Source organism: Varanus komodoensis, unplaced genomic scaffold (assembly GCF_004798865.1).
Source record: "Varanus komodoensis strain SLA01 unplaced genomic scaffold, ASM479886v1 scaffold56, whole genome shotgun sequence".
Taxonomy (NCBI): Eukaryota; Metazoa; Chordata; class Lepidosauria; order Squamata; family Varanidae; genus Varanus; species Varanus komodoensis.
Genome location: NW_025336169.1, coordinates 219,078 through 231,301, shown reverse-complemented (window position 1 = coordinate 231,301; position 12,224 = coordinate 219,078). Strand labels below are relative to the sequence as shown.

The following is a 12,224-nucleotide window of genomic DNA, read 5'->3' as shown; positions in this document are numbered from 1 at the left end:
TTGGGGTGCAGTGGGTTATACATTCTGTAAATAAATGAGGGTCTGGCACCTTTCACCTGCCTGAGGGAAGCTTCACAACTTCTCACGATGTGAGATTGAAAATAAAGTTCTCATGCTACTGATCTCAAATGAAGACATGGATTGACAGCAGTGTAGTCCATTCATAGATACAGGTGCTAAGGGACACAGATCTAGTCTATGGGGAAATCACCTTTCCAAGCATGGCATGTGGCCACCATCTTTAAAAATGGCAGCCATCACCAGCACAAAGAATATGTGTTGGACACTGCCAGAGCTAAGACCAGGCATCATGCAGCTTTCCCCGATGCTCTGTGATCCACAGGACAACTATTCCCTGAGTGCAGAAGTGTCCCAAGTACAGGAGGGACTCCAGCAACCCAAGCCAATCCCTAGCATTCAAGAGCAAATGCAGGGCTGCAAAGGTCTGAGATCAAGCTGCCTTCACGACAAAATTCTCTTCTATCTCTGTGCAGGGTCCAGCTGGTCTAGCATTGCTGGAAGCAAGATCCAGAATTCAGCATGCTAGCATTTTTCTGCATCTCAGCTTTGGCAAGGTTGTTATTGCTGTTGGGTTTTTTTAGGTGGGATCTCAAATACAACCTTAATCAATCTGACTCTAAGGATTTCCATGCTCCACCTGCTTGGGGAGAAGCTGAACCTGCACAAATCTGAAACTTTTTTGCATATAGCTCATAATTTGAGGTGCGGGGTGGGTGGGGAGCTGGAGGAAACTGGCTTGCGACACCTTATGTTCTTGGGCTGCATTTGGGCCTTTGGGATAATAGACCCAAATGGAGCACAGATCTACAAATAGCCAGCTGTGTGCAAGTGAGGAAAACCAGAACTCAGCTGCAGTTGTCAGCTGTATCAGCAGAGGAGCAGGGCTTGGGGCCCATGAAGCTGATAGCAAAGGGGGCTTACTTGCAGTTTTTACATTTCAGTCCAAACAGCATTCCTTTTCCACAGACGGTGCAGGTCTGAGACATCCAATACTTGGTGGAAAACCTGGAGAGAGAGAGAGAGAGAGAGAGAGAGAGAGAGAGAGAGAGAGAGAGATTGACCTCTTTTAAGTCTTAGATAAAAGCTCTTCCCCAAAATGGAAGCATCTATTAGCTAATTAATCTGTTTGCTCTGTGGTCTCCCCAGCTCTCATTCCTCCAGTTACCTAGTCCAGGAGAACCTGAATTGCTTATTGATCTTGGCTGACTAAGCCAATGCAAAGCTGTTATGTAAGTTCTTGCAGCTCCTCTTAACTTGAGTAAGAGCTTTGAGGGCAAACAGCATGCTGCAGTGACTTCCCACCCCCACAAAGCTAGTAAAAACATTGGGAATTCAATCAGTCACCCAGCTCGAGGCTGTCATACAAACCCTCCATCAAACCAACCAAGCAATGGACATTTCAGGATATAGAAAATAGAAGTTCGGTGCAAAAGACACTAGCATTCCTGCCACAACGCACTTCCCAAAGTAACTCTTTGCCTCTGAACCATTTCCCAATACTGACAGTAGAGCCTAAGAATTTTGCCGTTCCCCCCCAACTTTATCACTAGGTTGTTGATTGTACGTCTGTCAAGAAGAAAGAAGTTCAATACAGGAACTAAGTAAAGTGGGATTGCAGATCCACAGCAGAGGTAGAGAGCCACAGCTTGTGGGCCAAATCTGTTCTTCCTCAGGGGAAAGCCAGCTTGTCACATCGCCTGCCCTCTCCCCCGGGAAGTATGAAAAGGCAGCTGGCCCTTTCGCAGCCCAGTCCAGCTTCTGAGGAGGGAGCCTACAGAAAGATTGGTCTGCCCTGACTATGAAGCCGTCCAGTGGCTCCTGGACAGGGACTGTGCAATGTTGCAGTACTCCAGTTCCAGGACTGCTGTCCATTGTCCTGGAAGTAACTCCGATCCTAGATGCAGAGCATCTGCCTGCTCCTCTTCGGCCGAGGAGGTGGCAGAATCCGAGATGGATTTTATTCAGGCTGCTGGTTGCAGGAAGGTTTCTCTCTGCGATCAGGTGGAGACAAATAGAAATCCCCTGCAGACTGACCCAATCGTGGGAGGGCAGGAAGTGAGGTGGGAGGGCAAGAATGCACAAAAAAGGTTGAAGTGGGGCCAACGTGCAGAGCCCCTGTTCTGTTGATTAATTTTTAAGTATCCTGGTCAGGCATAATACCTGCAAAACTGTTCCTATTGGGGGTTACCGAAAAGGATCTAAATTGCTTTCCTAAATCTTTGTACACTGCGCAGGGATTAAGAATGGATGGAAGTGGTGCTCAAAGCTCTGAGCTCTCGCAGCAAAGGCAACTTCTCTCTAAAAGCTGTTCAAAGTCCCATGACCAAACTTTCAGTTTGCTTCTTTAAAACAATTGTAGGATTGGAGCAAGTTGCACACTACATTCCTCAATTTGGCCCCTTCCAGATGTTTGGGACTTCAACTCCTATCAGCCATTGCCAACATGGCCCCTTGATGGGGGTGATGGGAATTGGTGCAGATCAGGGAAGACTGCTATGGGCCACTTGCTACCTAATCTAGCATCCCCATCTTCTTCTGTTAAGAAGTAAAGCAGCTTGAAGCTGCTTCTCAGAAAGGAGGCAGCTTCCCAGCTTATGCGCAGGTTTTTCTCCATTGGAAAGGCTGGAATACCTGTCCTGCAGTTAGTTCCTGGCTGTAAACTACAACACAGCTGCCTTTTTAAAACACACTTGGCTCCTTCCCTTTGTCTTTCACTACACCTTTCCCAGAAAGCAGCCACCAAGAGCTCCTGAGAAAAAGAAATTGGTACTAAGGCTGAAAGATAGCACGGAGACCTTTTCTATTGCCATTTCTTCCAGGAGAGGAGAGAGCAAGGAATGCTCTCGTGGAATTTATACAAGGTCACTAGCTTGTCAATAAGAATGCAATGGTTTTATCGACAGCAGCTGCGGTTTTATCTAAGTGACATCAGAAACTGAAATGGTGTTTTGAATTAGTTTTCTCCCGTCTGCAAGCAGAGGGGGGTCACCCCCGCCACTCGCCTCTGGCCAGGGATTACGCAGCCCAAGCAGAACCCAGAGAAGATTTCCTTGTCACAGCTCCAAACTTGTCTTGCTTGCATTTGGAGTGGCTCCTTCCAAGAAAGTGATAGCCTAATGCAATTCAGCTTTAACCTTTCTACTGCATTCATAGGCCATCTTGCAAAAATAGAAGTCCTCTCCAAGTGGCTTACATTAATATCGTAAAATCATTTAATAGCACGATCTGAACTAGAAGGGACACATAAAACACTTCCTGGTCAGCTCAGTCACTGCATATTGCAATTTTAAAAGGGTGAGATGGTAGTAAAGCAGCTCTTCATTTCAAATAAAAAAGATTGATTTCTTTTCTTTTTTAAATAAAGGACTTTAAAGCTTGCTTAAAAGCAGTCTGGGAAGGAGATGTACAAACCACTCATGGAAGGATTATTTAAACTTAAGCTAAATGATTAGAAGAAATATTCCATGTCATCATTATCAGCACATAGATATCCCAACTTTTAGCCTCCTGACGGGAACATAACGCAATTCCCATAGATCTATTTTCTTCTCTCAACAACAACCCTGCGGGTAGGATAAGCTGAGAGTCTGTGTCTGGCCCAAAGTCAATTAAATCAATTGGATTCTGGCTGTTCTGTTATGTTCTTGGGTTTTAACCTCTGTCACCAAGAACAGAATAGAAATGGTGGAAGCCTGAAATGGTAGAGCTAATTTTATGACTTCAAATTGCTGGGATTGATGGTTTCGTGGGCAAGGAGGAGAAGACACCATTCCTTAATTCCCCTCCATGTGAAATCAAACATCTTCATTAAAAGTACAATTTATGGGCATCCTCAGGTAGAATACTCTGTATTCTATAAGAGGGTATTGTAGAGTTGTAAAAAGTGCAGAAGGGGACAACTAGAATGAACCATGGGCTACAGGAGAAATTGTGGGGGGCTTGTGAGTGGAAGGCAAGGAACAGGAGAAATGATGGAGGTGCCCAAAATTATGCATGGTGTGAAGAAAGTGGGGCAGGGGGAGACAGTTGCCTTCCTGCCCCATAAATAAGAGATCCTGATAGGAGCATCTCATGACGTTGACTAATGGGAGATCCAAAGGGGGATTTTTCCAGGCAAGTTCAGGGGACATTTGCATAATTTACTTCATTAAGATATAGTGATGGCTACCAATTTGCAGGGTTTCAGGAGGAGATAGGGCAAATTCCTGGAGAAGGCCGTCAGTGGCTACCAGTTCTGATGGCTTGATACTTCCACCACTATCAGAGGCAGTGTGCCTGGGTGTACCAAGTGCTGGGGAACATGGGCTGGAAGGTGTCCTTGCACTCCTGTCCTGCTGGTGGGTTTTTTGTGGGCAGCTGGTTGGCCACTGTCTGAGCAGAATGCTAGCCTAGAGTGACTTTGACCCGCTCTGGCATGGCTCGTCTTAGCTCTTCTCACTGATCTAGCATTAAGCGTGATGGTTGGAGTGCTGGAATGGGGCCTTGAGCGATCCCAGTTCTGGTGCCCACCTGCCCATAGAGCTCACCGGCCCATGACTCTCAAGTTTAACCCACCTCACAGGACGGTTGTTATGAGGATTAAACAGAGTGGAGGACGACTATGTAAACCAGACTGCTCTTCGCAAGAAGAAAAAGGTGGGTTATGAACATGTGTGTGTGTTTCTTTTTAAACTTTTCTGGTATTTTAATTGTTAAAAATGATTACTCAATTTTACATTGGCTTTTATTCATATTGTCACTGGTATATTGTTGTTATTATTATCCATCTGTTAATTGTTGTTTATGGGGGTTGCATTTTGATGGGTATTCTTGATGTCCTATTGACATCAAATGTATTTATATTATGTTACATTTTTATATGGCTTTATCTTTGTTGTGCACCGTTCTGAGAACTCTTGAACTAACTGAATGGTATATATAAAGCCTTAAATAAATATTTTGTGTTCTTTAAAACAACAATTCATTATTAATACATAATAATGCTTATAATGCATTAATATTAATAGCTAATAATGCATAGGTATTTGTATCTAATTATTAGCATCTTTGCCATGGTTTGCTAGTTTTCTAATTGCAGGAAGCACTTTACACAAGTTTGCTAGTTTTCTACTTGCAGGGAGCATTCCCTCCCCCCCCACCCCCATTTCCCTAACTCCAATATGGTATAGTCCGTTCTGTCACTTTATTTCCACCTTACTCCATTGCCTTTTTGGACTGCCCTTGGGGGCAGTTTATGGGGACTGTTATGATGAGCACCTGTCTGGTCCCACCCCACTGAATGAACAAACTCAAAAAACCCACAATTCACAGGGACCTGGGTGATTCCCTGTGAACTGTGTGCAAGGACAGATGGATGGATGGATGGACGGATGGACAGACAGGAGAGGCGGGGGGTGGCTTATGCCTGATGCGAACCCCCAAAATAAGCTTCCCGACATCAGCTGCAGTCCCTTCAGAGGTGCAAAGGAAAAGCAGTACCTGCCTCAGTAGCACTGAATCTAGGTCAGCACCGAGAAGGTTACTCCCCGCTTCTCCTGTTCCATCATCAAGACTTTCACCACCTCATACCTGTGTTTGATTGAGTTTCCAAGATCCCGCCGAGGAATCTGTGGGGACCAGCAAGGTACTAAGAGTGTATCTGCAAGACAGAAATTGGAAAAAAGAAATGATACATTTATTTGTATTATTGTCAATGATGCTGCTCAGGTGACTCAATATTTTTTCAAAAAAAGGTTTTACAAAACCATCAGCAAGAGTTTTTTCTTATTTCAAGCTCTGTAAGAAGTGGGACCAGGGCTGTTCCTACTCAAACATGACCTTTTGAAAAGAGATGCCCAATTCCACATCTAGTCCCTCCCTGCTCAGGCCTTCTAGTCTTCCTTCCCCAGAAAGTATCCAAGAACCTTATCCATTCCTGGCAGGGCTCCCTGAAGCATCCTTCAGATCTTAGACCTGGCTAAATTTTTTGTACTTCTACTGTGCTGCTGGGCTGATTGATCGAAAGGTTGCCGGTTCGAATCTGCACAACAGGGCGAGTTCCCGTTGCTCCGTCCCAGCTCCTGCCAACCTTGCAGTTCGAAAGCATGCAAATGCAAGTAGATAAAAAGGTACCACTTCGGTGGGCAGGTAACAGCGTTCCGTGCACCTCGGTGTTTAGTCATGCCGGCCACATGACCACGGGGACCGTCTGCGGACAAGCGCTGGCTCCCTTGGCTAGGAAACGGAGAAGAGCACCACCCCCGAGAGTCAGGCATGGCTGGATGTAACGTCAAGGGGAAACCTTTACCTTTACTTTACTACACATCTTGGGATTTCACACAGCATGCCGATACCTGCACCACCATCTTGACTGCACAGGGGGAGGGGGCTACCATTTCAGCCGCCCACTCACAAACCAGGACATGAGTTGGCTATTAGTACAGAGGCTACGGATCAACCAGCAAACACAGCTGCAAAGTTTTATGATGCTGGGAATGAGAAGACAATGCACGCACTCACTTTACAGGGAACACAATACTCGAAAAAGTTCCTTAGAATCGTCTCCTAGCATCGCCACCACTCAGGCTAAAATTTGGCAGGGGAAGAGCATCTAAATGTAGCTGAGAACTGAAGGACTGGCCCTGCCTTGACTTGCATGTACATTTGCTTCAAACAACAGCTCAGAAACAAGAGCTATGCACGGCAAAGCCAATAAATATGATGTGGGTTTTTTTAATGGCTCGCTACCCAGAGCTCTAAGCAGTGTATTACTAAGTAGATATAAACTCAGTTTTCGGGATGCTAAGTTGTATATAGTCAAAGCAGTACCATCTATGCACAAGAGAGAGAAAGCAACATATTTAGGGGAACCTAAGAGTGTGCCAAAGTATATAAAATATGCAGGGGTCAAACACTAATGAGAGGAGACCTCAAACACAGCCCAGTGAAGACTGAGAAGGCTAAGGGGACACATAAACATGACTATCAGGGGTCAGAAAATAGGGAGGGAAATAAACTGAGCAGCAGCTTTTCCATACTGCGGTTCCCATTTGTTAAATATCGTTGTTTCTGCTGTGTGTTATGGGAGAAAGGGGTTGTATGTGCTTCCACACTAGCCATCTTGTCTGGTGCTTACTGACCCAATATGGTAAGTTGGTATGGTATGGAAAGTTTCTTCTGTATCAGCGAGAACCCAGGTGATGTCCATTCCCAAGTGTCCCACATCCATGTTTTCTCTGCTTCCACCTGATTTTTATATAGCTAAATTATTATCAGAGAGCCAGAGACTGGTCAAAAGTCACCGAGTGAGCCTCATGAATGAGTAGAAGCTGAACCCAGAGAGAAAACTAGCAACTTAAAGGGTTAACTTCAAGGGGGCAAAAAGCCCTTAGTTGCTCTATGGAAACCTTCCAAAGCTTAATCTCTCCCCAGCCACTCTTTGGGCTCATTCTTAGTCTGCCCATATTTAGGCAAAGCTTCGAATACACAAATGAAGAATTGGAAAATGGTTAAGCTGCTGGGACATGGCTCATCTCACAGATACACATGGTTTTGCTCTCACACAGAGAAGCCTGTTGCAGTGTGAAAAGCAAGTATTAGATTCCATTTGTGTCTAATTCCATTGCAATAACATTTGCCACTTCCAAATGCTTGACGCTAATTCCCACCCACTCTGCTTCTGACCAATTCCACGAGGCTTTGCTGATTTCTGCCTGTACTCGTAATAAGGTTGTTGTTTTCCAAAGACAGTGATTTAGAGAGCAAATACTTTCAAACTCCCCGACAGCTGCAATGAAGGTGGAGGGGCCCTTGATACCAGTGCAAAAGCTATAGGATTCTGAGCCTTAAATGCCACTCAGGAAGGATGCAAACATGGACTACTGAAGTCAGACCACCTGTAGCCCACCAGCAGACTCAGAGGCAACCCCAGGGCTTGCTGTGGGTACCTGTCAATCCTTCAGCAAACAGGCTTCTGAGGACTTTTTATATATAGGCGATGAATGCTTCTGTTTGCTTTCATATCCTATTCTAATATTACAGGTCGAGGTGGGTTTTAATTACGTGCCACTTTGGAAGGTTACATTTGCATGCGACTTCCTGTGTGGATCCAGCGCTCCCTTTGCTGCTTGAGAGGGAAAACGCAGAGGCAAATGGATAGCGTTCCGTATGCAGCCACTAAAAAAAAGCTACAAGCGAGCTGAAAAACTGCCTTACTCCATCAGGCCATTTGATCCAGAATTCCAGTTCAAACCATGGCCGGTCAAAGGGTGTGCATCCTATGCCTTGTGCTCAGCATGTGATCTTGGGTGTCAATAAAGCCTGTGTATGGGGTTTTCATTCGATACTGCTTTGGCAAATAGCTACTAGTAAGTGGGATTTGCAAGGAAGGGTACAATTCTGCTCTTGGTTGCACCAACCAGATGCCCTGCAATTCCCAGCAGGATGGACCGGAGGCATGCTGGGGGCTGTTAGGACTGTTTGCCTCCAGCAAGGACTAGGAGACCCTCCCTGTTGTAGCCACCTCCCTTCAGTGAAGGCATCTGGGAAGCACTATCTGAAGATAGCTTGAAGATCTGAGCAGGTACATGCTTAAAAGTGGTTTTCTGGTGCTTTTGGACTTTTCCATGTTGCTTTGACTTCCACCAATGAAGGAACGAGGCCCTGCAAAGCTTCTCCAAAATGGAATTGGGCTTTTGAGAAATGGAAGATCAGATTCTTGACTCCTCTGACCTACACCTGCGTTAAAGCCTTGAGTTCTTGTTCCTGCAGTTCCAATCTCTATCTCCTTTTCTTGCAACACGGGTTCAACAATGCCTTTTCCTCATTCTGTGGGAAATTAGTGCTTAGAAATCAGAAGCTGAGTAAAGAGTATTTGCTGACAGTCCTGAAAAAAAAACATAATTTACATCATTCACAATCTGGCACTTATAAGCACAAAGGGGCCCTTTTATTTTCAGAAATGCCTTTTGCTCGTCACCAAATCATATTATACAAAGGATCCACCTTCTTCCCCTCCCTGGCTTATCCTTTGTGAACCAAACACATGGGCAATTACAGTTATTTACCTGAAGTTAAATTAAAATCTCTGCCTTATCATCCACAATTTATATCCACTAACTTTTGCCTGGCCTCAATTAAATTCAGTTGTTTTACAAGGAACAGCAAGAGAGAGAGAGAGAGTAGCTAAGGCAGTTAATTACTTTCTACAACATTCTCACTGAAAAAAAATATTAAAGTGTATCAGGAATCATAACCTCTGAACAAAGCCATGAGACACCCTCCGTGATTTACAGGTAATTATTTTCATTATAGGGATGATGGATGGAGGATCTGAGATATTACGAATACCCCAGCTGTTTGCAGTGGAGAGGGAAGAGAGAAGGCATGGGGTTCGGTGGGGATGGGATTGAAATGATGCAGTTGGCAGGTCCTGGTGAGTTTCAAAGAGATTTTTCAAGCTAATTTGTGACTTCCTTTCCAAAACAGGAAGAAATGGAGCTGCGATACTTTCCCCAAAAGGAAAATGAAACTCGTGGCAGAAGACAAGCTTCCTACCCCAGTATGAACCTCTAGCAAAGGGCCACCGAAGCTCATGGAGCTGGAAGCAGCTTGCTAATAAGAGGTGGGAGATTCTTCTCCAGTTGTCATTAAAATCCAAATTGGAGAAGGCTTTTGTGCCTGGAGGGGGGCACCCAGGAAAACATCCCTTAGAGGGAAGACTGTGGAATTGCTTCCTCCACATTTCACAGATGCTCAGGAGACTGGCATTCCATCATCTGCTCTGAAAGAATGGGACTTTTTAAAGGATGTATGAGAATTTTGTGCCACTTGCACAAATGTGCCTTTGTGCTCATCCATGAGCACAATGCCTATTTGTGCAAATCCTCACCTCCAGCCAAATTAAAAACATGAATAAAGTCTGCAAGTTCAGAGAACACACATGACTCAGAAAATGCTGGCCTGCCGCAGAATTCACAGATCCTATTAGCAGAGATACAAAGTCAGCATCCCTAGTTTCCTGCCACCTCCTTGAGGGATATTTCCTTGCCACAGTGCATAAGCACCTGGGGTATTCTGGGACTGCAGCAGTGGACAAATGACAGTTGTAAAGTTTAAGCCTAAAAAACAAACCAGATCAAAAGGCCACCATATAGTACAATCATCGTTTGAGACTCTCTGCCAAGAGCTTTCCTATGAGGAAGGTTTGGAGATGACAAGGGAGGGTTTCTTTGGTAGTAGCTCCCCAAGTGTGGACCATCCTGCCCAGTGAGGCTCAGCTGGTGCCAACCATATCATCTTTCCAGCACTGGGTTAAGGCCTTCCGCTAGACATGAGAGACAGGGCCTTCTTAGCAGTAGCCCCGATTTGGCCCACTTTCCCCAGCAAGGTCTGCCTGGTGCCAGGACTGCCATTTTTTCAGCAAGTGGTTAAGACTCCCCTCTAGTCCCACATTTATGACAACATAGGACAATGTTTTTAATGGTTGTCCTGAGACTTATGAATGTTTATGTATTGTACGAAGACCATTCTTCATTACATTATATTGTATTCTTATAGTTGTTTTTAAAGCTACCCAGACAGCTTTGGCTTTTGGGCAGTATTGAAAGGATAGGAAGAAATGAAATGAACTGCAAATATGGATGAACTGTTTTGTACACAATCCATTTAAAGCAGCAGCACTGTTTAACCAACAGTTTTGGGAGAAGAGGGTTTGCCATTGGTGCATTCGAAGTGTTATAATCCTGCTCTCTTAGCAAGAGGATGTCCAGAAGTGCTTAGAGATAAAAAGAATCTCTCCCCTCAGAAATGCAATCTGAAAGACCAAAAATACAAGGAACGATCTCGCCTGGTTTGGGGGAGCGGGGCAAGAGGAAGGGAGGAAAAATTAGGAAGTATCATTTTTTAAGGTTGCACAGCTCTTATCACAACTACTGGGAATGGGGACTGTTTGGGTAGCTTGATGGAAGGGCTATCAGATAGGAGACATTTGGGGAGAGCAAAGGAAGGACTAACAGCCTGGGTGATCAAATAACCCTCTCTCCCTTCTTTCTTGGCTTTGCAGCCAAGTGTTATTTCCATTTTTACAGGATATGTAAGGCACCTTTTCCTGGTGCAGGGCTACATCCTGAATGCAGACAACGTGGTTAATGATAGTTTATGGCATGGAATGCACATTGATGGTTTTACTTTTACCTTTTCCTTCAGTTATCCCTTGGCCTCCTTCCATGCTTTAAATCCAGGTCCAAATTTGAGCATTAGGAAACAGTGAATATTGAGAAGCCTTTCAGTCCCAGACTACAGGCTTGGGACAAGTGTCATCTTCGTGTCCCATAAAGAACTTGCTCTTCCACACGAGCAAATTCCAATCCCATCACAAAGAGGCCTTATGCATGGGCTTTTGAGCAGGTGTGCCGATCTCTCTGTCCCCTCCCAGGGGGCCAAATCCAGCCCATCCAGTCTCCCCAGCCCACATTCTTTGCCCTGAGCACTAATTGTTTTCTGTTTTCCTGGCTTTTCCTCCTCCCAGAAAGCGTGAATTCCTCTCTTAAGTTTAGAAACTGATGGTAAGGGATTTGAGCTCCTGTAAGTTGATATCCCTTTCCACTTTCAGCCTCACCCATCATGGGAGTGCGGCCCCAACAGCTTCTCAAAAATGGAATCTGGCCCAGAGGCTCAAAGAGGTTCAACACCTCTGATTTAAGGAAAAAGTTTCCCAGAGGCAGGATGATCCTAACGGCTTCTGGAAAAAAGCTCGTGCTTCTCTATTTAAGAAGTTTCAGCCCTGATCACCAGCAGGAAAAGTGCTAGCATCCCAAAAGCAAGGCCAGAAGTCACCAGGCTGAGCTTCCGCACACGATGATTTCCTCTCGGAGTCAACAGGCTTCCCTTGACAGAAGCAGGGAAAATGAGCATCCTAGCAGAAAGGAGAAGGGCGACGAAACGGAGGTCATGCATTTCCTTCTCCCGCTCTGACAGGAAACATAACAGAGGGCCCCACAAGCCACGGCTGTCTTCTGCTGACGGACAGGTGTGACAAAAAGCCCGAGACCCGAACGGCATCGGTGCCCCCTGAAAGTGAGCGGGGCCAAGCCGGAGACATGAGCCATGAAAATAAACAGCCTCGTGTCGACACATCCACCCGCTAGGATGAGACTGTGTCCAAAGAAACTGGCCACCCGGGGTGCAGGGCTACTCCTTCTGGGACATGGGGGATGTGGGGAAAG

At 45.4% G+C, this 12,224-nt stretch overlaps 1 protein-coding gene across 1 annotated transcript in view; it reads right to left on the bottom strand.

Moving 5' to 3' along the window:
• KSR2 (kinase suppressor of ras 2) overlaps window positions 1-12,224 on the bottom strand; it is a 154,162-nt gene that overhangs the window by 81,019 nt on the left and 60,919 nt on the right. The window contains exons 5-6 of the mRNA XM_044448941.1: window positions 5,590-5,659; window positions 943-1,026 (exon numbers count right to left, since the gene is read on the bottom strand). Coding sequence (XP_044304876.1) covers window positions 943-1,026; window positions 5,590-5,659 — 154 coding nt within the window. The remainder of the gene's footprint in view (window positions 1-942; window positions 1,027-5,589; window positions 5,660-12,224) is intronic.